The 24338-nt window shown below is 36.7% G+C and overlaps 3 protein-coding genes across 3 annotated transcripts; 2 read left to right on the top strand and 1 right to left on the bottom strand.

The window, feature by feature from the left end:
* Positions 1-6411: 6411 nt before the first annotated feature.
* LOC113356621 lies at positions 6412-10379 on the bottom strand. Its single transcript, XM_026599806.1, has 11 exons — positions 10056-10379; positions 9688-9752; positions 9550-9599; positions 8416-9447; positions 8239-8311; positions 7997-8122; positions 7786-7908; positions 7590-7685; positions 7415-7501; positions 7181-7272; positions 6412-6903 (listed from the first exon to the last, which is right to left on the bottom strand). The coding sequence occupies exons 1-11, from the start codon at positions 10228-10230 to the stop codon at positions 6633-6635; spliced, it is 2190 nt and encodes a 729-aa protein (XP_026455591.1). The 5' UTR covers positions 10231-10379; the 3' UTR covers positions 6412-6632.
* Positions 10380-12054: 1675 nt separating this feature from the next.
* On the top strand, positions 12055-14177 carry LOC113359675. Its single transcript, XM_026603268.1, has 4 exons — positions 12055-12206; positions 12314-12377; positions 12544-13400; positions 13637-14177. The coding sequence occupies exons 1-4, from the start codon at positions 12055-12057 to the stop codon at positions 14175-14177; spliced, it is 1614 nt and encodes a 537-aa protein (XP_026459053.1).
* Positions 14178-21004: 6827 nt separating this feature from the next.
* Positions 21005-24095, top strand: LOC113356620. The gene is made up of 4 exons (XM_026599805.1): positions 21005-21234; positions 21319-21514; positions 21604-21690; positions 22834-24095. The coding sequence occupies exons 1-4, from the start codon at positions 21017-21019 to the stop codon at positions 22882-22884; spliced, it is 552 nt and encodes a 183-aa protein (XP_026455590.1). The 5' UTR covers positions 21005-21016; the 3' UTR covers positions 22885-24095.
* Positions 24096-24338: the final 243 nt, after the last annotated feature.

Raw genomic sequence — 24338 nt, 5'->3', positions numbered from 1 at the left:
TCGCCCAACCTAAGTCATATGCTTAAGTTGAGAATCCAAGGTGCCTCTCCCGGATGGGCTTTATTGACCCAAATCTCCATGACTCAGGTTCCGGTGGCGGTGTAGCCTTTCCCTGAGCCATGTAACAGGTACCCCCTAATATGACGTACTTTAGGTCTTACATTTGCCTCTTGCGAAATTTTATTCGCGAACTAGGGTGTACGCCACAAAGGTTCGCTTCTTTCTCTTTTGTCATTCTTTTCTGGTTATTTAGGCTTGTTAGCAGTACCATTAAAACCATATATCTTATATGTTGATGGTATAAGATCATCATCTCTTCCACCCATGGTTTTATAGGTATGACAAAATAAGATGTTCACAGAGCTTCCAATATCGACTAAGATTCTATTGATTTCCCATGAATCTTCAGCTTCATCACCCTCATCTTCTTTTTGTTTTGGATTAATTTCTAATTCTATTACCAATGGATTTTCATGCACCTCTTCTCCTTCGGGAAATTCTTCTGCGGTAAAGGAAATTATCTGTTTCTGCCATTCCTCTAGTCGCGAAATTTTCGCAATATTCATAATTTCTCTTCCATTATTATCTCTTGCGAACACTCTACTTAAAACATTATCATGAAAATCTTCAATTGTCTTATATGAATGTACGATAGAGTGACAGAATAGATTTTTTGCTTTTGCACCAACTTCTATGAAGAATGTTTCTTTCTTTTTCATCGTATTCACTTTGTGATGTTCTGGCGGTGGTAGTAATGGCTGAGATTGCGGATTCCCTACCAGAAAGTCATTTAATTTTCCTTGATCTATCATTCTCAAAATAATTCTCTTTACATTTCTGCAATCGTTTGTGGTATGTCCATGAAAATGATGATAAGAAAAAAATTCATGACTTTTGTGATTTGGAGGTGGTTCCGTTCCCATGTTCCACGGTGTTGGTATATTTTCCATCAAGATTATAGCCTCTCATATCTTCTCCACACTTGCATTTAAAGGTGGCATCTTGATTTCTTCCCATACTACCTTGTGACCTCCTTGTCCTCTATTAAAGTTTGGTCTTTGACCTCCATAAGTTTCTTGCGGTTGATCGAGTCTTTGAATCTTGTTATTTCCTCCACGATTGTAGAAATTTCTTTCTCTTTCATACTCTTCTTGATCTCGACTTCCCATGGCTACCAACTTCTGCTGATTGTTACCTGTCACCTTTTCTTGTTGTACTTGCGAAGTATTCGCCACTGTATTTATTAGCTTGGGTAATAAGCTTGCATTCGCTGCTTGTGAGCTGGTGTTCGCAACTGGATATGATTACATTTCATTTTTTATTTCCTCTAAAGCAATGTATTCTTCTTGAAGTTCTCGCAATTCAGTCATTGTAATCGTATTCTTGACTGAAAATTTGAACATACAACAGGTTTGTTGCAAACATAGCATTGATGAATGATAATATGAGATATCTCTCATCTACACGACCAGCCATTTCGCTACACATAGTTCTCCATCTTTTAGTCAAGTGTTTCAAACTTTCACCAATCCTTTGTTTTAATCCAAACACATCTTCTATACCAGGTCGTGAGGAATTATTACTTATATATGCTCCCAAGAATGTGGTCTGCAAATGAATGAAGGAGGTTATTGTATTCTTTGGTAAACCTTCAAACCATTTTAACGCCTCTCCTGTTAGCTGGATGCGAAATATTTGCACAATACCGCATCATGATTTTCCCATTGTAACATGCACCTCCCATAAGCTTTAATGTGTTGAATTGCACAAGTTGTTCCATCGAAAATGCTAGTTAATGCGGGCAAATTGCATTTCGGTGGTATTCCTCCTAATTGTACTTCCCTTGTAAATGGAGTTTTCGCAGCTTCCTCTATTGCTTCATCCAATTGTCTTCTACCTACTTCTCCTCTATTATTTAGCATTCCTCTCATTTCTTCTAATTCTTTCAAGATTTGTTTATTTACTCCTGAATCTTGACCCATTGGTCTCTTTAATTTTGCTTCTCTTCTTCTGCGTTCACATCTATCTTCTCTTGCGAAATTTTGTATCTCTTCTTCATTATCCTCATCTCGTCTTCTTCTTCGATTCTCTTCCTCATCCCTATCTTGAATTCGCAAATGATGATGTCGTTCATTTTCCCCTCCATAATTTTGTTCATTTCTTATCAACTCAATTCGCTGTCTTTCAACCATTCTCTTCACTCTATCATACTCCTCATTGAGATTATCATTATTCCGGTTTTGTATACGCCTTCTTTCTCGATTGTCATGATTGTTCTGGCGAATTGTCTCCTGAAGCTCTTGCACTTCCATTTCCGCTCTCAACCTTTCACGTTCGCAGATTAAACGTGCTTGTTCAGCATTATGTCTTTCAATTTCTTCTTCAATTGTCTGTTGATTTCTTTGATTTTCTCTCACATGTAAAATTCTTCTTCCCTCCTCTTGATTTCCTTCGCCATCTTGGTTATTTTGTCTCTGAATTTTCCCGTTCTCTTGATTTCCTCCAATTTGCCTATCATCAAAAGTTTCATTTTGTGGAATGTAACGATCATCAATTCTTTCTCTATTTTCGCGATATTCTTCATTAGGATTTGACATTTCTTCTTGAATATTGTTTCCAACATTGATCGTAGGTGAATTTTCCTCATTTCTCTTCTAATTGATCTGAAACATGATTTTGTAATACTTCTCGATCTTCTATTCTGCAATCTGATATTCTCCATCCCTAATTCGTGATTTTGTCTTGTTAAATTTGCACGTTCTTCTGCCTCAGCTCTTCTTTCTTCATGTATTCTTCGTTTCAATGTTTCTAACGCTCCATTTTCTTCACCTCCATGAATTATTCCTTCATATGCTTCTTGATTTCTCTCTTCCTGTCTGTAATTTCTATTTTGTTGCTCTTTTCTATTTCTTCTGCAGAATTTGATCGCTAAGTGTGTGCGCTCACTCTGTCATAATCTGTATTCCTCTCTTGAACTAGTGTTTGTTGAATTGGAGATTGAATTAGATTTTGTCTATTATTTCTCATTCTAGTAGATTCTCCCATTTCACTTCTTTCTCTTCCAGCAATTCTTTTGCTTCTTCTAATAGTAGTCGGTTGTTCGGATGTATTTCTTCTTCTATCCATTTCTTCAATGCTAACAGTATTTCAAAAAATTATGAAAAATTCTTAATCAGTTACTTTAAATTTTCACAAATCTCAATATCAATCTTTAGCTTTTTCTAGAATAATCTTCTACTTGTCCCTGTTTCTAGCGCCATTATGTAGTTGCAGGAAATCCTACAATACACCCCTCATATAATTTCATTGTTGATCATCTCATTCTTAGGTTTACACTCTTAATTTTATTGATTAAATTCTGAATGTTCTTACAAGGAAAATAAAGAAATCAAGAATGATCTCTGTTCTGAACTTTCTTTCTCTTATTTACTTGTCTCTTACTCAAAAAAAGATCTCTCTCTCTCCTTTACAACTCGAATGACTATTTATAAGGAAATACATAGTTGATGACAGCTAATCTGTCCTTTATTTTCGGATATGGTTTGCGACATTCTCGCAACCTTACAAATGTTAACTTCGCAAGCTCTCTAATTTTCGCAAGACTATCACATCTTTCTCATGATCCTTGCTGACGTTGTTTCTGAAACTGTTCCGTGACGCTATTATGCTGTACCATTGATAATTTCGCTGAGACATAATTGTTGCGAGAATCTGATCCTACACAAAATGTGAGATAACATGAGAATAACCGCTCTCCATAAAAAATACAAATGCTGGCATTACCCATACGTATTTTCAATTGTCTCTTGAATGTTTAAAAATGAGAAAATTGGTAAATAAATAAACTAATTTATTTTTTGCAAGTTTAATTTAGAGAACCTATTTGTTAATATGATAAATGCAAATTGAGAAAAGCCTCCGGTGTTTATAAGAAATTTGGATTATGGAGTCTTTGAGCGGCTCCTTAGTGATATATCTGGTTTCTTTCCTCAAGGTGCAACAAAAAGAATGTACAGGAAAGAAGAAACCATTTTATTTATAAAGAAGTTAATACTTTGGGGATATGTTACTATCACATAGCTCTATTTTCCTATCGAAGATGAGCGTATTTTAAGACGTATAACACCACCATCTACTACTTTGAAAATGAGCCGTTGAAAATCTGCGGATTTCTGGCCGTCGAAATTAAGACCGGGTTTATATTTCAGAATGTGGTCATTTTAGGTAGGCATGTAGAACTTGGTAAGAGGAACATAGCTACATTTTTAAGAACAACAACAATGTGGCTGAGGTCTGGGCAATCAAAGATGGTTTGCGTTTGGCTGTGCACATGGGCGTACCTATTTTGGAAGTGGAGGGCGACTCTTGCTATGCTATTCAACATTCCAATGAAGAAGTTCAACCTTAATGGGACACTTATGGGATTGTCAAAGAAATCTCTGAATTTAAGTCTTGCTTCAATCAAATAAAGTTTAGTCAAAGGTACAGAGAAGCCAACAACATTGCTGACAGATTGGCTAAAGATGAAGCTTTTAGGAAGTATGAACGCACTTGGATTGGAATCTTACCAAAGTTTTTATCTGTTTTGTTTAATTTTGATGTAATGGGTGTTGCTACACCAAGAATTTTTTTCTAGTCCGTGTTGTTTATGTCTGTTTTCAGTTCTTCTTATATTAAAAAAAAATGCTTGCATTAGCACAACATATTTTCAATTGTCTTTTTGAATATTTAAAAATGATAAAATCGGTAAATAAATAACTATTTTAGTTTTTGCATTTTTGATTGTGAGAACCCTTTTTTTTAATATGGATAAATGCAAATTAAGAAAAGCACCGGAAGTCATAAAGTGGGCAAAAGCTTCTGTTGTTGATAAGTTACACCTAGAGGAAGATTGCATCAACGTAGTTAATGCCATAAATGGCAGAGTAGGAAAGGTCCGATGGACTAATAATAATGTAATTCAAGATTGCAGAAATCTTTTAGTCGGTTTTAGAGATTGGAAATGCACATTTGTGCATAGAGAATCTAATGAGGTGGCTAATAGCCTATCAAAAAGGGCTAGAATTTCTAGGAATGACGAATGTTGGCATACAACATTTCCAATTTGGCTGAAATCTCTTATTAGAGATGAACTGACTGTAAACATTTCTTAAAAAGTTATTAATGAATCTCTTTTCTTAAAAAAAACAAAAAAAAAACTTTTGTGTTCATAAGAAAATTGAATTTTGGAGTCTCTGAGCGGCTGCTTAGTGATATATCTATTTTCTTTCTTTTGAAGGAGAAAGGTGCAACAAGAAGAATGTACAAGAGAGAAAAAAACATTTGATTTATAAAAAGCATACCATAATAACATCCCCCTCACCCAAGGAGAAAGATCGAGGTGTGCAAATTCGGATTCTGTTTCAAAACATTGATGATGGAACTATTTTTTTTTTTGAATGCAACATGAAATGAAAAAACAAATATTAACACCCAAATTATTATGTTTGAGATCCAATCTACAGAAACATAACAAATAATATCTTTGTAGAGAGAGTATCATGCAAAATATACACTGGCTGGCACAGTACTAGACTACTACTCATCACTAAATCTATCACACTCTACAACAGTACTACAACTCTACTGGCTTAACATTATTAGTCAAGTTGTGATTATAGATTGTCCCCATAATAGACAGAGGAGCAAACCCTAGTAATTAAGTAGAAGGATATGTTTATAGATTGTCCCCATAAAGCATGTTTGCGAGTTGGCATTCGGTTAATACCTCACAGTGAAGGGTGACCTGAAACCTTCCAAAACGCCTTCTTTTCACCTTGTACTATAAACATTTTCATGTTTTAGACAAGGTAGACTAGACACTAGTTTGGGGACTGCTTCTATAGCACAATGAGTCCATTCTGCATGTGCTAAAATTCAAAGGATGCCTGAAATCATAGAAGGTGTGGGTTCTCATGAGCCCTTAAATTTGATGTTCATTTCACTGGAATGGGGTCATTAGACATGTCCCCTTGCTGAAAGACTCCGACCTGAGATAAAATCTGTAGGCTCCATGGATGATTTTGTGATCGTCTTATCAGTTCTGAAAAACGGTTTAATGTTTGTTACTTACTGATTGTAAAAAAATCATATAATCTAAGACTTTGCACCCCACATCAACATATGACAAAAAATATTAAATTCCCTTGGCCACGATGATTTCCATACACCATATTGTCCCAATGTCCCTCTTCACTCTTCAATTATACAGGATTCGGATTCGGTAATGTGAAATTTGGTAAACCCTTGTAGCGGCCTTGTCAAGCTATCATGACAGGCTGCAGGCTACTTCCACGACTTATGTTATAGTAACACAACGTTCTTAAGATGTAGCAATAATATCCTCAAAGAGAGAGATAGAAAGAGGCACAAATTCACCTTTACAGAGCTAAAGCCCATAGACTCAAAAGGAGAGAATGGTGAAGAACTGTTATATGATACATAAAATCAAAAGAATAATACACAAGCTTGAGCACTCTGCCATTACAACAAACAAACTGAACAGATTTTCTAAAAATTTGAATATCATGAAAACAAAATAGCTTATAATTCAATTTTTCATTGAACACGGGGATGATGGAATACACGAACAGTTACACTGGTATACTTGCCAACTTTTCTGGTGTCTTTGTGCAGCTCTTTGGTATATGTATCCTATGAAAGTTTGGTTCCTTTGCAACTGTTGTAGGCCTTCGTCCTCGTGAAATAGACCTACCAGCAGGTTTTGTGGTGGCAGTAATGGGTCCAACCGTCTCTACCTTAACTTCCGTTGGTCTTGAAACAGTCGATGAAGTTTCCTTGATAATGCCCAATCGAACAAGTGAGACTAGAGATGATGGTTTTGGTTCCCTAGTTCCAAACACCCTGAAAAGATTACAACAAAAATGCATTAAAAAAATGCTTTAGTTCAGTCTAGCTAGAGAGTATGTGAGTTTTGTTCATGTTGTGTTAAAAGATGGAGGTCTTAAACTTCAACTTGTAAGAGATAACTCAGCATCAAATGAAGTTTCGTATAGGATCAAAAAGACTAAAAATGGTTGCTTAGTCTTGGATATCACATTTTAAAACAAGCTTCAAACAAGCATGGATATTGCATTTTAGAAGTACTTCAAGCAAAAGCCTAAACATGCAAGAAGAATACCTTTGAGGCCTAACAAGTTGTTCCCGCAACAACTGAGATTTAGTGGTCCGTCTCTGCAGTTTTTGAGCTGCGTTCTCCTCACCATCTTCAACCTATCATTAAACATGTTAGACCTTTTATAGCGCACTTGGATTGAAGAGTCTTCTTTTCTCTCATAAAGTCTTCCCATGCAATGAAGCTGAAAATGAGAACTATAATATCTATGAAGATTGTTAAAATGAAATGTACAAGTACCTTTCTAAGTTTCTGTGTGGTGGTTGCAGCCATTTTTGTCTCTGCTGCACATTTTGAAGTGTCAAGGTATTTGGACTTGACTTGTCGCTGACAGTAAACATAGTAATAAGGCAAAAATCAACAAAAGATAAGAAACTGCCTTAAATAAACAGAAGAAAAGGTTAATCTTACTCACGTAATGAATCTTCTTAGTACGTTTTCCTGTTTCAGTAGGCTTGACTTCTTGATTATTATTTTCACGTGTACAGTGTTTACTCGACTTCTCTTTCAACTGGAGTTTGCAATACATGAGAACCAGAAAGTTAGTGAGGACAATTTAATTATACTACTATCTTGTAAAAGTACAATTCAGTCATGATATGGAGACTCACTTCTATCTCGTTTTCATGCCTTTCTTGCACTCCATCTGCAACCTTTGGACCCAACTTAATTTCTCTCAAAGGGTCTTGGAGAAGCCTTCTTTCCATCTTCGCTTCTCTAACATTTCCTCTTTCCTGATAAAACACCTTGCTTTATCAGGACACCATTCCAGAAAAAATTACATCTTAAAAATGAACCTTTTCTTCAAAGAAATTTACTTACATCTGTCCTAAGTCGAAAAGGCTTAGGATTTGTCAGCTTTGTTTTCCTGTGCTTCACTTCAAGGGGACCCCCATTAGCAGGTGCGGTACAACTTCCTTTGAGAGATTTACCCTCTTTGCCATTAACCTGCATTGCATTTTTACCAAATCCGGTGAGCTTGAATAATTGGAATCTATTATCACGATTATTATAGCAAAAAGTTGGGACTAAAAGATTTCAGTAATTTGGAAACAACTACTAACCTTTCGAAGGTTTTCAGAATGCTCGCTATGATTTATATTTCTTTGAGAATTCTCATCGTTGTGGTTGGAATCACTGCAATAATGAGTTTAAGATGTTATAAACATGTAGTGAAGATAACAATGAATCTAGAAAATCTCAAGCACCAAAAGGAACCAAACTTTTTAGACATGTGTTACCTGTTCTCCGCATATGCATTTTCTTTATCATCACTGCCATTAGTCTCTATACCTTCATCCTTGCCCAAAGGTTGAGTCGTAGGAACGTCATTGTCTTTTGAATCCAACTCCTCAGTATGAGACTTCACACTTCCCTCGAGTGTATTGCCTTCGTAATTCTCATCTACCTCTAATTCAGTCTCTTGAATTTCTTTAGCATCTTCTTCTTCCAAACTGTTTCCTGAATTTATAACCACTGCAGATGGTATGTGCTCTTCTTGCATAGCTTCTGCAGCACTGGGATTCTCCTCCTCTATAGCAACAAGATGCTCCACATTACTCTTGGAATCTCCAGATACTGAATGGACGTCAATAGATCTATTTTCAGATTTCTCATCAACCCCCATATCAGTAACATCATTAACTGAGGATTCTTGAGGAACTAAATCAAGGACATTCTGCAATTTCCCCTTACTTTTCCTCTTCAACCGTCTTACGGATTTAGTTTTTGGGTCCTTGCTATCTCCAGAAACTTCAACAAGATTTTCTGCAATTTGGTCATACAACTTTGATTTCAGTGGTTGAGAGGCAGGTGTGCATTTTCTTTGTTGGCATGAGGCACTGCTGGATGTTTTACATGGCTTTGCTTGACTGGTAATCTCTAGCTTATTCATTTCAGAACATAATGCAGTCATTGGAGTCTGGCACCCAATCAAGTTTTTCTTCCTCTCAGCTTTCTTTGGAGAATTGAACACAAGGGCTTTTGTGACAACTCTATTCCTTGGCATTGCACAGGCTGTTTTCACATTTTGTACACTTCGAAACGGATCTCGATTGGAGAAGGATTTCTTGTTCCTTGGAGTAGTTAAAGCTTTTCCAGATATGGATATTTTCTTCGCCTTCCCTTTTGGAGTCAAGTTGAACTTACAAATAGGATGAACTTTCACTTTGGCATCTGCTAGCTTTTGAGAAATGGAAGTGACTACAGTCAATCTCGACAATCTCCTCTTTGAAGATTTTGCTGGTGCAGACTGCGGGCATTTCAAATTCGCACTAGATAGATAAAATTACATAATCTCAGTCAACTGTGTTTTATATTAATTCACAAATAAAAAAGCAAAAAACCATCATCTTTGTCAAGAAGAATTCACATACCGTGTAGCTTGTCTTCTATATCGAAAATTGGGACTCCGTGCAGCCATTACCTGCATTATCATTCAAAAAGGTGTTACGCACAACATAAAGATGAATCCAGCGCAATTCAGTAAGAGGCTCGAAGGCAAAATAACTAACCCGAAGAACGAAATCTTTGTATAGAGTCTCCGGATTGATGTCCTCTTCATGCTTTAAATCACATCCTGAAACACAGTTAAGATATAAAAAACAAGTACATCATATTAGCAAGGTCCAGAATTCAAACCAAATTACTAACTAACAAAAATCCTAATTTCAGATTCTATCCTAATTTCTGATTAACAAAACAAGGCCTGAGATTTGTTCTAGGTATGTCCAGAACCTATTAAACAGATCTCAGCAAAATACTCAAATCCAGACTTGGAAAATCTGAGATTTACATCCAAATTTAGAAAATTCTACAAATGAATCACACTCATACTGCCATAAAAGCGAAACAAACAGACAACCACAGAAATGAAACTGACCTGCTCTTAAGCAGAACCAAGAACGATCATCAACTTGAAGAGATCTATCAGGTGCTGATAAATCAACAAACTTTGGGGCTTCAATTTTCTCATAGATCTCATCATCATTTGAATTATTACTCAAAACAGTCACATCAAACTCCAACGGCGATTCAGCAAATTTTAATAACTCCATTGTTAACCCTCAAGTGCACTTTTAGAGAGACAGAAGAGGAAAAAAGGAAAAAAAAAAACCTTTCTTGATTTCAGATTTAGGTTTTCAGTAAGTGTACTTGTGAAGCGTTTTCTCTTTTGAACTCATGAACAGAAGCGGAAGAGCGTAAGAGATGCCTTTTCGTTTGCACTGGTTTAAAGTGTGAGAATCGAGGCGATTTAAAATTTTGATTTACTAGCCGTTGGAGTTTGTCCAATTTTATTAAAAAAGATTCCCCAGGGTTAGTTTGGTAAATCGACACAAAAGTCTGCCAACTGTGTTATTTACTCAATCGCCTGACTCGTTGTAAGGCCCGCATCTAACCCAGCGGTGCTTTTATTGAGGTAGAAATTGACGTTTGGTCCCAAAGTTAGTGGGCTTAGGACGCTTTAGTCCATCCATCTGAAGCCCAATACAGTTTAGTCTAAAAAAACCCGTCCAAAACAGATTAGTCCAACATGGACGAGTTAGTCCAAAACCACGGACGAGTCCCGATTTTGCGAGTTTCCCATATACCATAATTACCCTTGAACTATTCCTGTTATATAAAGCCTGATTTTGAAATCGAAATTTTTGGATCTGAAACTTGAATTCAAAACAAGATGCAGCTCTGAGATGATTTGGGAGGCGATTTAACAGTTTCAGAGAGGATTTGATCGTTTCTTCATCATATCTCAACTCAGGTTACGTTCGAGTGTGTTCTAGAATCGAAAATTCTTAATCTCAGATTTGAAGAAACCACCGAGTGAGAGATAGATTGTTCCAGGTTTTAATTCGGAGGTGATTTAATAGATTCTAGGAGCCTAGATTGGATTTGATTGCTAATGGAGCAGAGTTCAGCCTCAGGTTAGTTTTCTTTTGGTTGTAATTTAATCTAATTTTCAGTTTTTCTGATTTTATGAGTTGATGATATCAATTCGTATGATCGCGAGTTGATATTTTGTTATATACTAGCTTTTGATTCTCGTGATGATGATGATTTATTGTTAATACTAGATAAATTCGGTTTTTGTTTACTGTTGTTTGGTGTTGATTTTTTAGTTTTATGATGCATGATATGAAATCGAACTGATACTAGATTCTAGTCTTCTATTTTGTTCAATTATGTGTTCCAGTAAGATTCTGGAGCTTAATTGATGGAGTATTTTTATCTAGGTTTACTGTTACTTGATTTTTTGGCTTTGATTGAATGTGTACTTTCATGTACACTGTTTACTTTTTAGGTTGTATGAAATTGAAGCTTCAGATGATTTTAATCATTTCTTTTGTAATATGTAGGGATACCAAAGAATCCTGACAAGTTTATTAAAGTTATTTTGAATCATGGTGAGCATTCTGCGGTTTTTCGTGTTAATACTAAAATAACCGTAGAAGAATTGAAGCATTTAGCATGCAAGCAGTGGAGGTCTTTGTCCCCTGGGAGTATATGTTTCAGCTATATGGACAATGCTCAAGTAGTTTTTGTGACAAGTGATATACAACTACAAAGCTTAATTGGTTTCATGATTCTTATTGATAATGAAGATGTGTATTTGCGTGTGGGTATGATTCCGAATCATACTTCTCGTTCTAAGTCTGGTTGTAGCAGAAGTTCTGGTTTTAAGTCTGGTTGCAGCAGTAGTTCTGGTTCTTGTTCTAAGTCTGCTTGTGAAACTGAAAGTCCTAAGATGGTAAGGGTGTTAGATCATGATGCAGACAAGGGGAAGCCTCTTATTATCGATGAATGGAATTATATATTTGACGATAATTGGTAGAGAATTCCTGGGTGGTGTTAAAGCTGTTAGGATTGCTCTCGATAAGTACAAGATGGCTACTGGTCACAACATTGTTATTCTTAAAAACGACACAACTCGTTTTACTGCAAAATGCGAAGAAGATGGTTGTGCTTGGAGGATTCACTTTGGGCCCGTGAATGGTGATACTTCTCGGTTCGTGCTGAAAGATTCTAACGCTCACAGGTTAGTGGTTTTCATACTAGTCCACATTACTTATGTTTAGGCTTTTTGTTTTTATGTCCATAGTGGTGGACATAGTTGTGCATCTCATATATGTAGATTTGTTTTAGGTGTACATTAGGGTGCACTGTACTTGTTGTACTCTTAAAATACATGTTCTTGCTTGGTTTGTGTGTATGTTCATAGTGTTGGTTTTGAGATCTTTATTAGGTGTAAATTGTGGTGCACATTACTTATTCCAGTTTTTTTTTTTTTTTGTAGTTGTGGTGTTGGTTTGAGGTTGAAGAATCCTGCGGTGACAACCAAGTTAGTCAAGCATTTGATCGTTGACAATATACAGGGTGATCCTAGCTTAAAACCCAGACAGATCATTTCACTTTTCAAGAAAACTTATGGGTCCAATATTAAGTATCACCAAGCCCGTAGAGGGAAAGAAGTTGTATTTGAAGAACAGTATGGCGATGATGAGAAGTCGTATAGTGATTTTACTTGGTATGTCAAAGCAATTGAAGAAACTAATCCCGATAGCTATGTGAGGTTTGAAGTTGAGGATGGAACCAATAGATTTCAGAGGATATTCGTTTGTTACGGTGCTTGCAAGCATAACTATAGGTATCTCAGGCCCATGATTTACTTGGACGCTACTTTCCTTACTGGTAGATACATGGGTACTCTGATGGCTGCAACATGTATCAACGGAAACAATGAGTTTTACCCATTTGCTTTTGCTATTGTTTCTTCTGAAAACAAAGATAATTGGTTTTGGTTTCTGGAGAATCTTCAAAACCTTGTCGATGGTCGTCTGATTGTTTTCCTTAGTGATCGTGGAGAAGGACTTTTACAGGGCATTCCAAAATATTTTCCTAATTCACATCACAACTATTGCTTTTACCACATCAAATGCAATCTCCCCATTGGATCAGGTGATGCGAATTCGAAGCCCGTTCTTGATTTGTTTTACAAAGCTGCGTACTCATACACACCAGCAAACTTTGAAGAAGCTTTTCGGGGCATGCATGCAATTGGATGCGGGCTTGTTGCTAACTATGTCAGGACTATTCCAAAGGAGAAATGGGCAAATGCATTTTTCCCCGTATGCAGATATGGTGCTCACTCTTCAACTCTTGCTGAGTCCTTCAACAACTGGGTTCTTCCTTTCAAAGAGTTGTCTGCTTTTGTTCTTCTCGATGCGATACGGTGAGTTTTATGTTTAGTTTTTTATTTATGTAAGTCTGTCTACATTGTTTGCATACATGGATTTTCTTTGATCTGTAGATACTTCTACACATGTTTTTATCTATGAATCTGCAACTGTGTGTTCATTGCTGTACACATGGATTTCCTTAATGTGTACATTGTTGTACACATGTTTTATCTGCATTCCTTTTTGGATCATGTTTTTGATTTTATGTTTTGTTTTTTTATTATGTTAGTTTGAAGGTTATGGAGAAGATGTCTGAGAGAAGGATACTAGGTCTAGAAACTTTCAACACTAGGCTCACTCCTGAATATGAGGCTTTACTAAAGGAAAACATTGACATTGGTCGTACTTGGACTGTTTTTCAATCTATGGAAAGATTGTATGAAGTCAGGTCTCTCCGGACTCATTCTGTAGATCTATTGCAGAAAACTTGTACATGTCACAGGTGGCGAGTTAATGGTTTTCCTTGTTCCCATGCTTGTGCTGCCATTCAAGCTACGAGAGAATACATCTATTCATTTATTGAGCCATACATCACCACCAAATGGTACAACAGGACATACCAGCACATCATCTTGCCAATCCCCAATTATGACAAGCCGAAGTCTTATGATCCTAGTGATAGGGTTATTGTTCATATTCCTGTTCCTCCACCGGGTAGACGAAGAACACATCGCATCAAGAATGCATATGAGAAGCAAAAGAGGGCTATGATGTGCACAAAGTGCTTCACTCTTGGTCACCACAACAGAACTACCTGCCCCATGATTTGATGATTTTTACTATGTTTCATTTGTTCAAAAGATTTTATGACTTTTGGTAATGTCTTTTCAATTTTATTTTGGCTTGGATAATTAGTGCCAGGACATGTGTAACATTATGTACACCTTCCTGTAAACTTCAGTTTTTCTTACCTGTCTTTTTACAGGTGCACCTCTATGTACACCTTGGTGTACAATGGATGCTTCTAGTCTATTTTTGCTTAGTAGTATTATATGTTTTCAGATATGTATAATTAGTAATTACTTTTGCTATTTAGAACCATTATGTACACCTTCTAAACATTTTATGCTCTTGTAACATTAACAGTAACTGTGCACAATCAAGTACACCTTAATATTTCAAAACCTGGTGAATGAGATAAGTCAAAAACTTATAACATTAATATTGAAACTAATAAAAATATATTAATTCAAGGTCTTTATAGTAGTGATAAGTCATAAACAAATTGATAAAAACTGAAATTTGAAAAGAGATAAGTCATAAACAAAGTGACAAGTCATAAACAAAGTAATAAAAACTGAAATTTGAAGAGTTGTCTAAAAGATAGAAATTTTTTAGAAAAGACTCTTCTTCTTCCTCAACGGATTCTTTTCCATACTCAGGCGCCACTGCTTGTGCTCTTCATCCGTTGCTACATCCCACACCTTTTCAAACACTCCAACTTTTTTCAGCATCTTTGCCACCAATTTCACTCTCATATCCTGACAAATTTTTTCGGCCCTCTGCTGATCTCTTTCCATACTCTTTCTCTTCTTCATACCTCGTTTCATAAAGTAACAAGTGTACATGAGGCAATCTGGATTGATTCCTTGTGTAGCGCATTGCATGATGTTTATTTCGTGCGGTTCTATAGGTGCATCACTATTTAGCGCTCTCTTCTTGTTGAGTTCCAACTGCACCACATTTGCCAGTTGCTGGCATCTTTTTTATAGTCCTCATTTGAGTGCAGCGAGTTGTACCACTTCCACTCTTCAGCTATGAAATCAAACTTCAAAAGCGACCAGTGAAGTCCTACTGCCAATTGTACTGTAGAGTGATTGAGGGGGATTAGAAGAACTTCCAGATTGTCAGGCATGTCCCGTATGAAATCTACCACAAGCCTTTGTACCTCGCTGATGTTGTTGTTCTTCACATAATACTGAAATCAATAATTTGTTGGAAAATAAAATTAATTAGGTATACCTAAATCAGACCTATATAAAATCTAACAATCAAGCATTCATGCAAACACTTAACATAATGTTCGTCAATCATATGGCATACTGGTGTATATCTATGTCCACTCCTAAAGAAATCTACAAAGGCATACTGGTGTATATCTATGTCAATCAGGTGTACTACTAGTATGTACACATCATTAAATTATCTATATATGAAATTTTTTATTTGTTTTTTGAGAAACTTACACATGCAGTAGGACTCATAATTTCGCATCTCATGTACTTTTGATCATCTGGATGACGGATGTTGTCTCTGACCATTGCATTGCAACGTCGATGGATGTAGAACTGCAGTACCGCTTGATCCAGATACTTGTTGAACATCAGTTCAGCAAGTACTTTTCCCACAATCATAACATCTTCCCTGACTCTCGGATCTTCGATCCTTGTTAGTTCCCAAGCTACAGAGCTGCGGAATCATAAAGGAAATGTTAACATGGTGTACATAGTGGTGCACATAACTTTTTTTCAACAAGATTTAATCATTCATATAGTGCGAGGTATTGTTTTGTGAACTTACGTCAGGCTTGCATAGTCAAAGAATTTTTGTACCCTTTTTTTATCATGTCCTGGGTCCATGGCATGGTAAAGTGATGATTGACGGATATCTGGCAGTGGGCGATAAGGATGATACTCATTGTCCTTTTTCCTTTTAGGTGCAGGATACAGTTGTTTTTCTTCCTCTTTTTGGACCCCCTTGCCTTTTTGATCCACTTTCGTCCTAACTTGTCTGTTTTTACCCTCGGCAGTGAAATCAGCAAGAAGTTTTTTATTTGCATTTCTTTTTGGTGGTGTCTTGGACACCCTGCCAGCAGCTATTGTCTTCAACATCTCTGCTTCCTTCATCTTCTCAGCTCTTGTCTTTGTTGGTGGTGTCTTCTGCTCTTCTACTTCTTGACTGCTAAAAAATGCATCTCCATGTTGTTGGATGAACTGCACTGCTTCAGCAACGATCCTTTCTCGTACATCATCATTGGATAATGATCTTTGCGATGACTCTTCTTGAGGATCTTCTTGGATCAACAACTGAAAGCTTAGACATTCGTGGATCACGGTTTCCATCTTTTCCTTCACGTCAGATGCTGCCATTCTGTAACAACCTTTTTCAAGCTTTATGAAAACACTTTCAGACAAGTTGTCTAGGAGGTCCTCAATTGATGCATAAGGATCATTCTGCTGATCTTCTCCCTGTGTGAGTAAAAGCAGATCTTCTTCAACCGGCAACATGCCTTTAGGGTCCAGCTGAGATATGGCTTCAGCTGCGGTTATAGTAGCCTCATCAATTTCAGATGTTTCAGTGGCATCCTTGTATGCAACTGTCTCTGGCAGAGAAGTTCTGAAAAAATGCATTTTTTGTTAGGTTTACACCTTGGTACACATATATAGAAAATGAAAATAAATGATCATTTTATACCTAGGCTTCTTAGCAGTTTCAGACTCAAAACCTTGCCTTGTTCCATCTTTGCCATCCTTCTCTTCATTTGTCTTTGACAGAGGAGTGCTAAAAGATTCAAGTTTATAGAACGGGTATGAGTTATAGCATACTGGTGTACAACTATCTACACACATAAAAATAAATGACTGCCACATTTAATAAGAGTGATTTTATACCTTCGCTTTTCAGATTTTCCACCCTCGTCATCACCACCTTTGCTACCCTCTTTATCAGTGTCATCACCGCGCATATCACCACCTTTGCCACCTAGCAGATCATCATCATGAATATCACCACCTTTTCCACCACCCTCCTCCTCATCCTGCTGATCATCACCACTTTTTCCACCACCTTTTCCACCACCATCCTCCTCATCCTCATCACCCTCCTCCTCCTGGTCCTTATCACTGTCATCCACATCATCAGCTTTGCCATTTCTATTGACTTCCTGACCTTCCTCATCATCATCATCATCATCATCACTATCATCATCATCATCACTGTCATCCACATCAGCAGATTTGCCACTTGTCTCACCTTTCTCACCTTGCTCTTCCTCCTGCTCATCATCATCACACTCATCCTCACTTTGTAATTCTTTGTTTAATGAAATGATTTCTTGCAAGGTTTCAACAAATAAATCAACAGCATCCTTATCATTTTGCACATTCCTCAGATCAACTTCATAAATTTTCTTGGCTTTTTCTTCAATGAAGCTAACAAGCTTTTGATGTTTAACTTGCAAGTATGAAAGCTCTTCCAATGCTTTATCTCTTTGCTGTTGTGTTTTGTACATCTTTTCCTTCAGTGCATCTGTGCTATGTTGTTGCATGTTCTTTTTGTACTCTTTCATAACTTGTTGCTGCTCATAACTCCAAGGTTTTACCCATCCAGGTTGCATCTGAAAACATGCCAAAGTATCAACATGGATAACAGGTGTACATCTTTTTACATCTATGTTACAGGTGTATATTGTTGTACACATGACAAAATTTTGTCACCATTTTGTGAACCTTATCAAGGTGTATATCTAATGTACACATCTAGGAAGAAATCACTATCGTAATAAATTTATCGAGTTACCTTTTTCATAGCTTCATTAATGTCTTTCTCTATTGTATTGCTGATGTCACTTATCACCCACCTTAGAAACCTAGGAAAACCTTGTTCATTGCTTGGCGTCATGCTGTTGTTGTGTTCAGCAAACCAATACTGCATTGACAAACAGGTAAAAGAGTTAGAAATGTTAGGACCCAACAAATACAGTGAACAAAAGCATGTAAATTGGTACAACTTGAAACTTGTATAAAACAATGTACACATGTAAACTCACCAACAGGTAAACCATACAACCATTAACTTTAAGTGGTTCCTCAACATTTTTCCTTATGCTATCCATTAAATATTTATGTATATGAACTGGCCAGTTGGTTTTTTTCATTCTTTCGAACGATTCAAAGTAGGGAGAAAATTTGCTCTTGGTAATCCCGCTTCCATTTGTTGTGGTAAAAAAAACAGTGATGCACAGATACATCGCAAACAACACTACCAAGTCCTCAGCATTCCTCTCAATCTCGATATCCAACTTTGGTTTTAACTTCATTATACACAAGATTTCATTCTCGGCATCTAGTTTCCCCAACTTAGATTTTTTCTTCAGTTTCAATCGGTTTATTAGTGAACTGAATATCTGCTCAGCTATAGTTTTGGTACATTCTCCTTCAAAAGGTTCTGATCCCACCATTTGTAATTCAAAAATGAAGAACAAATCTTCTGGCATACTCTCTACTTCCACAAACTTTTTATCCTTGGCAGTATTGAAAACAAAGAAATTTCTTCCTGAATGATCATGGCGGAACTGGTTCACAATCTTCAAGATTGATTCTGGACTCCTGAACCACAGATCTCTCTTCTTCTCCTGTTTCTTTTCTGAGTTTTCCTCCTCCTTATTTTCAGCTTTTTTGTTAACAAAGACATCAACTACAGGCCAAAATGGGCTCTCCTTTTGTTTCTCTAACTGAAATTCTGTGAACCATACTTTGTCACGTCTCTTTTTACGCACTTCTCCATCCTTTTCAAAGTTCTTGTTCACGAACTCGTTGATTGCATTAAAACCTGATCTATAAGGTTTGTTTGTATCTACGAAAATAGACAAATGGGAATAAGAAAAGAGAAGCACAGCACATGATACTCATACAAAAATGCTGGTGTACAGACCAGTACACTGGTACAGATAATGAGTACAAACCAGTACACTGGTACAGATAGTGATTACACTAGGAAAGATATGAGTAAAAAACACATAACATGCCATGAATCACATTTAACATGGATATTGTTTAACATGCCATTAACCATAACATCACATTTAACATGCCATGAAGCACTGCAACAGCATGGTGGTGTACCAGTATTTACACACAAACAACAATTCTCATAAAAATCGCTAAAAAACAGACACAACATGAAATGAAGCACTGCAACAGCATGGTGGTGTACCAGTATTTACACACTAACAACAATTCTTACAAAAATTGGTCTAAAACTCAGAGAACATGAAATGAAGCACTGCAACAGCACGACGGCAACAACACACATTAAGCCGGAAAAATAAGGATGAAATAGCATGCTGGTGCAAAGGTGTGTACACCAGTAAACACAAGTGACGACACAACACACATTAAGCCGTATGAAGGTGAAATAGCATGCTGGTGTACAAACCAGTAAACTGCTACATAAACATCTTTAAAACAGACAAAACATGACATGAATCACTGCAACAGTATTGTGGTGTACTAGTGTGTACACACCAGCAATAATTCCAATAAAAATTGCTAAAAAACAAGATAGAACTAGACATGAATCACTACAACAACATTGTGGTGTACTAGTATGTACACACCAACAACAATTCCCATAAAAATTTCTCAAAAACAAGATGGAACTAGACATGAATCACTGCAACAACATTGTGGTGTACAGATCTGTACACACCAACAACAATTCGCACAAAAATTGCTCAAAAACAAGATAGAACTAGACATGAATCACTGCAAAAACGTGACGGTGTACTAGTATGTACACACCAACAACAATTCCCACAAAAATTTCTCAAAAACAAGATGGAACTAGACATGAATCACTGCAACAACATTGTGGTGTACTAGTATGTACACCGATACAAGAAATTGAATAAGAATTGCTCAAAAATAGATAGAACTGGACTTGAATTGTTACCTTTTTTTTATTTTAACAGATGTTGAAGGATTTGAAGACTTTGAAGGCTTTGGAGGATTTGAAGGCTTTGATTTCTTCTTAGCTGGTGATGTTTTTGAAGTTTCTTGTACTGAAATTGATGGCGAATCTTCTAATGATCTCTTCGATCTCGTTATTGGTCCTGTTGATTTCCTAATTTCTTTTGCTGGAACTGATGGAGTTGGGGATGAAATTGGGGTTGAATCTTTTAATGCTGACTTTGATCTCGTCATTGGTGATGCTGATTTTTGAATTTCTTCTACCGCAACAGATGGATTATCTTTTTCACTTGATGTTGAATCTTCCATTGTTGGTGTGTTTATCTTTGAAGCTACTTTTTTTCCTTTCAACATTATGTTATTGATTGTTCAACCATCTAGTTGTTTTGATTAGTAAGATTTTATGGTTTTAGTCTGTAAATTTTCTAGGGTTTGTCTGCAAATTTTCTTCTGAAATATTTTTTGCTTTTTTTCTTCTGAAGTTTCTGATAAAGCAAAATGTTGCAGTTATTGAATTTGTCCGTTACGCCACAGTTTTAATCAGTTTTTAATTCAAGGCTAACGTGTCGCAACCACGTTCATTGTGTCAGTTACAAAAATGATTCAATTCATTGCACGTGTGCTATATTAAAAGCGTGCGAAGGGTAGCAGCGTCTTTATACAATTCTTGGATTAAATTGTACCTAGTCAACTAGGTCTGGACTAAAGCGTACTATTATGGGCGGTTTTGGACGGAACCGTTTTTTTCCCTTTATTGAGACTTATCCGAACCATTTTTTAAAATTTTGGTTCGATTAATTGGTACGGTTTAGTTAGTTCTGGTTTAAAATTGAAACTCTAATATTTGGTTTTGGTTCCTAATTAAACCCTTAATGAAAATGTTGGAAACTGAAAGCAAGGAACATTAACATAGTCTGAAAATGGATTTTGAGTGTAATGAAGTGAAAGTATGGAAAGAGAAATTGTTGTCTTACGAGAATAGTTTAGAATCAATCAAGAAACCCGAATTAGTGAAACTTGATGAGTTTTATAGAAATGAATTACCTTGTTCGATACAGAAACGAAACCCTAACCCACACATTACTAAACCGGAACTCACCAAACTTATGCAATGGAAGTTAACCAGAGGAAAATGGAGGTCAGTATTCTTCTTCTTTCTTCTTTAAAGTTTTAACTATCTTTTTTTGTTTTTAATTTGATGGGTATTTGATGAAATTTACAGGCCTCGTCTATTGGATTTTGTATCTTCTTTGGATGAAAGTTTAGTGGAAAGTGTTTCTCAGAAGGCTTTTAAAGCTCTTCCTGATGTTTCTAAAGCTATTACTGAACTTACAGTTTTAAAGGGGGTTGGACCAGCAACAGCATCTGCAGTTCTTGCTGCTTATGCTCCTGATGTTGCTCCTTTCATGTCTGATGAGGTTGATTCATTTAAAAGGGGTCAAATTTTGTTTATTTTTGCTTTTGGCTGGGTGTTTGTTTGTGAAGATTGTTGTAATTTGCTATGTAGGCTATGGTGGCAGCTCTAGGTAACTCGAAAGACTATACGTTGAAACAGTATCTCAAATTTACTGAAAAGTTACAGGGCAAAGCGAAGGTATGTTTTTTTTCATTTGTGCATATAACATTCTTGTCATGTTGCATCCGTTTTAAAGTTGCATTGGTGTGTTTTGAATCCATTTGTGAGTGGAAGTCTCTGAATTAGTTAAAGAGTTTTGGATGAAACAATGTAGTGTTTTGATATAACTGCGGTCTCTTTGAATTCAAAGAGGAAGTTGATACTGATAGAGAACATACACTTTAGCCAAAGTGGGGAAGTTTCATTTTTCTGCGTTGGGCCTCTTTCTGTTTGAATTTTGTGGGTTTGTTTGAGAGTCCTCTACCACATTACAAACAGATGAAAAGACCCGTCTATTTTGGAAACCAAATTTTATCTCGTCTCTGCAATCTCGCATCACTTAAAGTTCCCCAGCATTTGATGTTTCAGTTTTGTTATCATATTCTGGTTAGTTTGTAAGAATATTTATGAAGCTAAATAGTGAGTTTGAATTTGGGAATTTAGGCCTTCAGATGCGTTTGTGGTGAATTGGGTACAAATTTACACTGAAACCTATCTGCAATGCTGGTCCTTTGGAGTTGAGAGCAAGTGGACTCTAATAGATAAAAATATGACTGAAGTATGAACTGTTTACATGGATCCTATAATATTTTCCATTTCGCAATACTGGCAAAGAGTTTCTTGTCTAATATTAAGCTTGGTCGGTGACCTTATATTCTACCCAACTGCTCATGAACCCATGTTAGTTGTTAGGAAGTTGTGTAAGTAAATCCTACCATTGAGATCCCACTTGTTCCACTGTTAGTGTTTGCTCTCAGACTCAGGTTTCTCATCATTTGCTCAATTTGTAGGTTTCATAAACTATATCTGTGGTGCTCAAGAGTCTAATGCCGACTATTTCTTTCTTTGACTTTCACACAAATGATTCATGTTTGTATTCTTTGATCTTTCTCATAAGCAGGTGCAACACTTTATCATGTACAGTTTTTCTGCACACATCCGTTTGATGTCATTACATCAAATTGATGTTCTAGTACTGTCTAACTGGTACTCCCATCTAGTTATCTTGTTTTATTCCAAACAGCTCTAATACCAAATAATTGTATAGATCAACTGGTTCATACTGCAAAACAGCAACACCTCTATTTCTTTGTTTCGTTTTGGTTGCTGCTGAAATTGCAGGAACTAAGTCTAGAAAGTGAAGATGATCCCTTCACTCCATCAGACGTTTAAAGAGCGTTGTGGAGCTCTGCTATTGGTAGCAAGGAACTAGCGTCAGCTAAAGAATCAAAGTCTACCTCAGGGAAGAGAAAGAGAAAAGCGTGAGTCCTGTGCCAATCTAGATTGCAGGAGTACTTATCTAGGAGTAACATGTAAACAATTTAGTTAGCCTTACTCTTTGGTTGATTGCTGGACTACATATCTGGGCCTGTAAAAGCAATGGCACTTGGTGATGTTCTTACCGAAGCATGTAACCTAACTAATACAGTTTTACATATGAAGTAATCTTATGGCATCCGCTCCCGTTCAAGTTTTATATAAAAAAAAAGTTGCCGTCCAAAATGTGAGATAGTGTGAATGGATGCTCCCTCTTCATAGGAATCACGGGTTAAAGAGTATCGGCAGATTCATGGCATATGCCGGAACCAAAGGGATGCGTTAAGTCCAACTGTCAAAGCCCAAGCGATAGAAATGTGTTGCAAGCCTGACGACCCAACTGCGGAACATCTGTTCCTTGAGGATGCTGTTCCAACGAGATCGAAGATAAAATTAGAAATTATCCCCAAATGCGACTTGAGGTGCATAAACATCACAGGGCACTAAACAAATACGGAAGGCAATAAAGTTATAACAAACTACCACGTGTTGGCGAACATTCAGAGGAATGAATTTTGAGTGTTGAGAATCTCAATCGTTACATTTACGAAACCAGGAATTTAATCACAGGGATATGGAGGTGAGTATTCTTTTCTCCTTCATTAATTTTCCAACTTGGTAAAAAGAAATCGATTCATTCTTTTGATGCATGATATTTGATGAATTTAACAGGCCCAGTATAACAGCCATAAAAAATACTTTAGTCTCTCAAAGTCATGAGACTCATGACCCGTGATACACATGCATTAGACACCTCCGCAAAAGAGTATGATTCCGCGTGGTTTTAACTTGTTGTGATAATCTCTTGTCTTATCAACTACCTGGCACCTGCACCAAAGATTTAAAACTATTGCAATTGGTACCAGCAGCCTCTCAATCCATGTCTACCGAACTAATACTGCTGTTTCGTGCCCGTAGTTTTCGTAGCGTGGTTTAAACTTTAAACGTTTCGCCGCCGTGTTATATGGAGCATTCTTTTAATGTAGTAGTATTTCTTTTTGAAAGATACAGTGGGGATCTCACAAAGAAATCCCGACTCTTGCAAGAGAAAGTTCAGTAGATTTTCATATACATAGGAAATGATACTGTGGGTGGACTTATAGTTGGCTGGCTGGCTCTATAAATAATTGCGAGATAGGAAAAGTCAATTGTTTGAAATATGCTGCATTCAATAACCTAACTTCCATGGAGAATATGGAAATTAAACTAATGTTCAATCAGTAAGGCACTCAGACCAAACAAATGTGTGTCCACTAATGCTGCTTAAACCTTAAAACAAAACAGTAGAATTGGTGTAAAGCGAAAGCACG

This window comes from Papaver somniferum, chromosome 3 (genome assembly GCF_003573695.1).
Source record: "Papaver somniferum cultivar HN1 chromosome 3, ASM357369v1, whole genome shotgun sequence".
NCBI classification, from domain to species: Eukaryota; Viridiplantae; Streptophyta; class Magnoliopsida; order Ranunculales; family Papaveraceae; genus Papaver; species Papaver somniferum.
This window is presented reverse-complemented; position numbering and strand designations above follow the sequence as displayed.

Coding starts and splice junctions, on each gene's coding strand:
- LOC113359675 (XM_026603268.1), top strand. CDS start 12,055: ATGGCTACTGGTCACAACATTGTTATTCTTAAAAACGACACAACTCGT. Junction 12,378..12,543: donor TGTTCTTGCTTGGTTTGTGT/GTATGTTCATAG, acceptor GACAATATACAG/GGTGATCCTAGCTTAAAACC. Junction 13,401..13,636: donor GTTCTTCTCGATGCGATACG/GTGAGTTTTATG, acceptor TTATTATGTTAG/TTTGAAGGTTATGGAGAAGA.
- LOC113356621 (XM_026599806.1), bottom strand. CDS start 10,230: ATGGAGTTATTAAAATTTGCTGAATCGCCGTTGGAGTTTGATGTGACT. Junction 8,312..8,415: donor AATGCATATGCGGAGAACAG/GTAACACATGTC, acceptor TCATTATTGCAG/TGATTCCAACCACAACGATG. Junction 7,909..7,996: donor CTTTTCGACTTAGGACAGAT/GTAAGTAAATTT, acceptor GTGTTTTATCAG/GAAAGAGGAAATGTTAGAGA.
- LOC113356620 (XM_026599805.1), top strand. CDS start 21,017: ATGGATTTTGAGTGTAATGAAGTGAAAGTATGGAAAGAGAAATTGTTG. Junction 21,235..21,318: donor TTAACCAGAGGAAAATGGAG/GTCAGTATTCTT, acceptor TGAAATTTACAG/GCCTCGTCTATTGGATTTTG. Junction 21,691..22,833: donor AGTTACAGGGCAAAGCGAAG/GTATGTTTTTTT, acceptor CTGAAATTGCAG/GAACTAAGTCTAGAAAGTGA.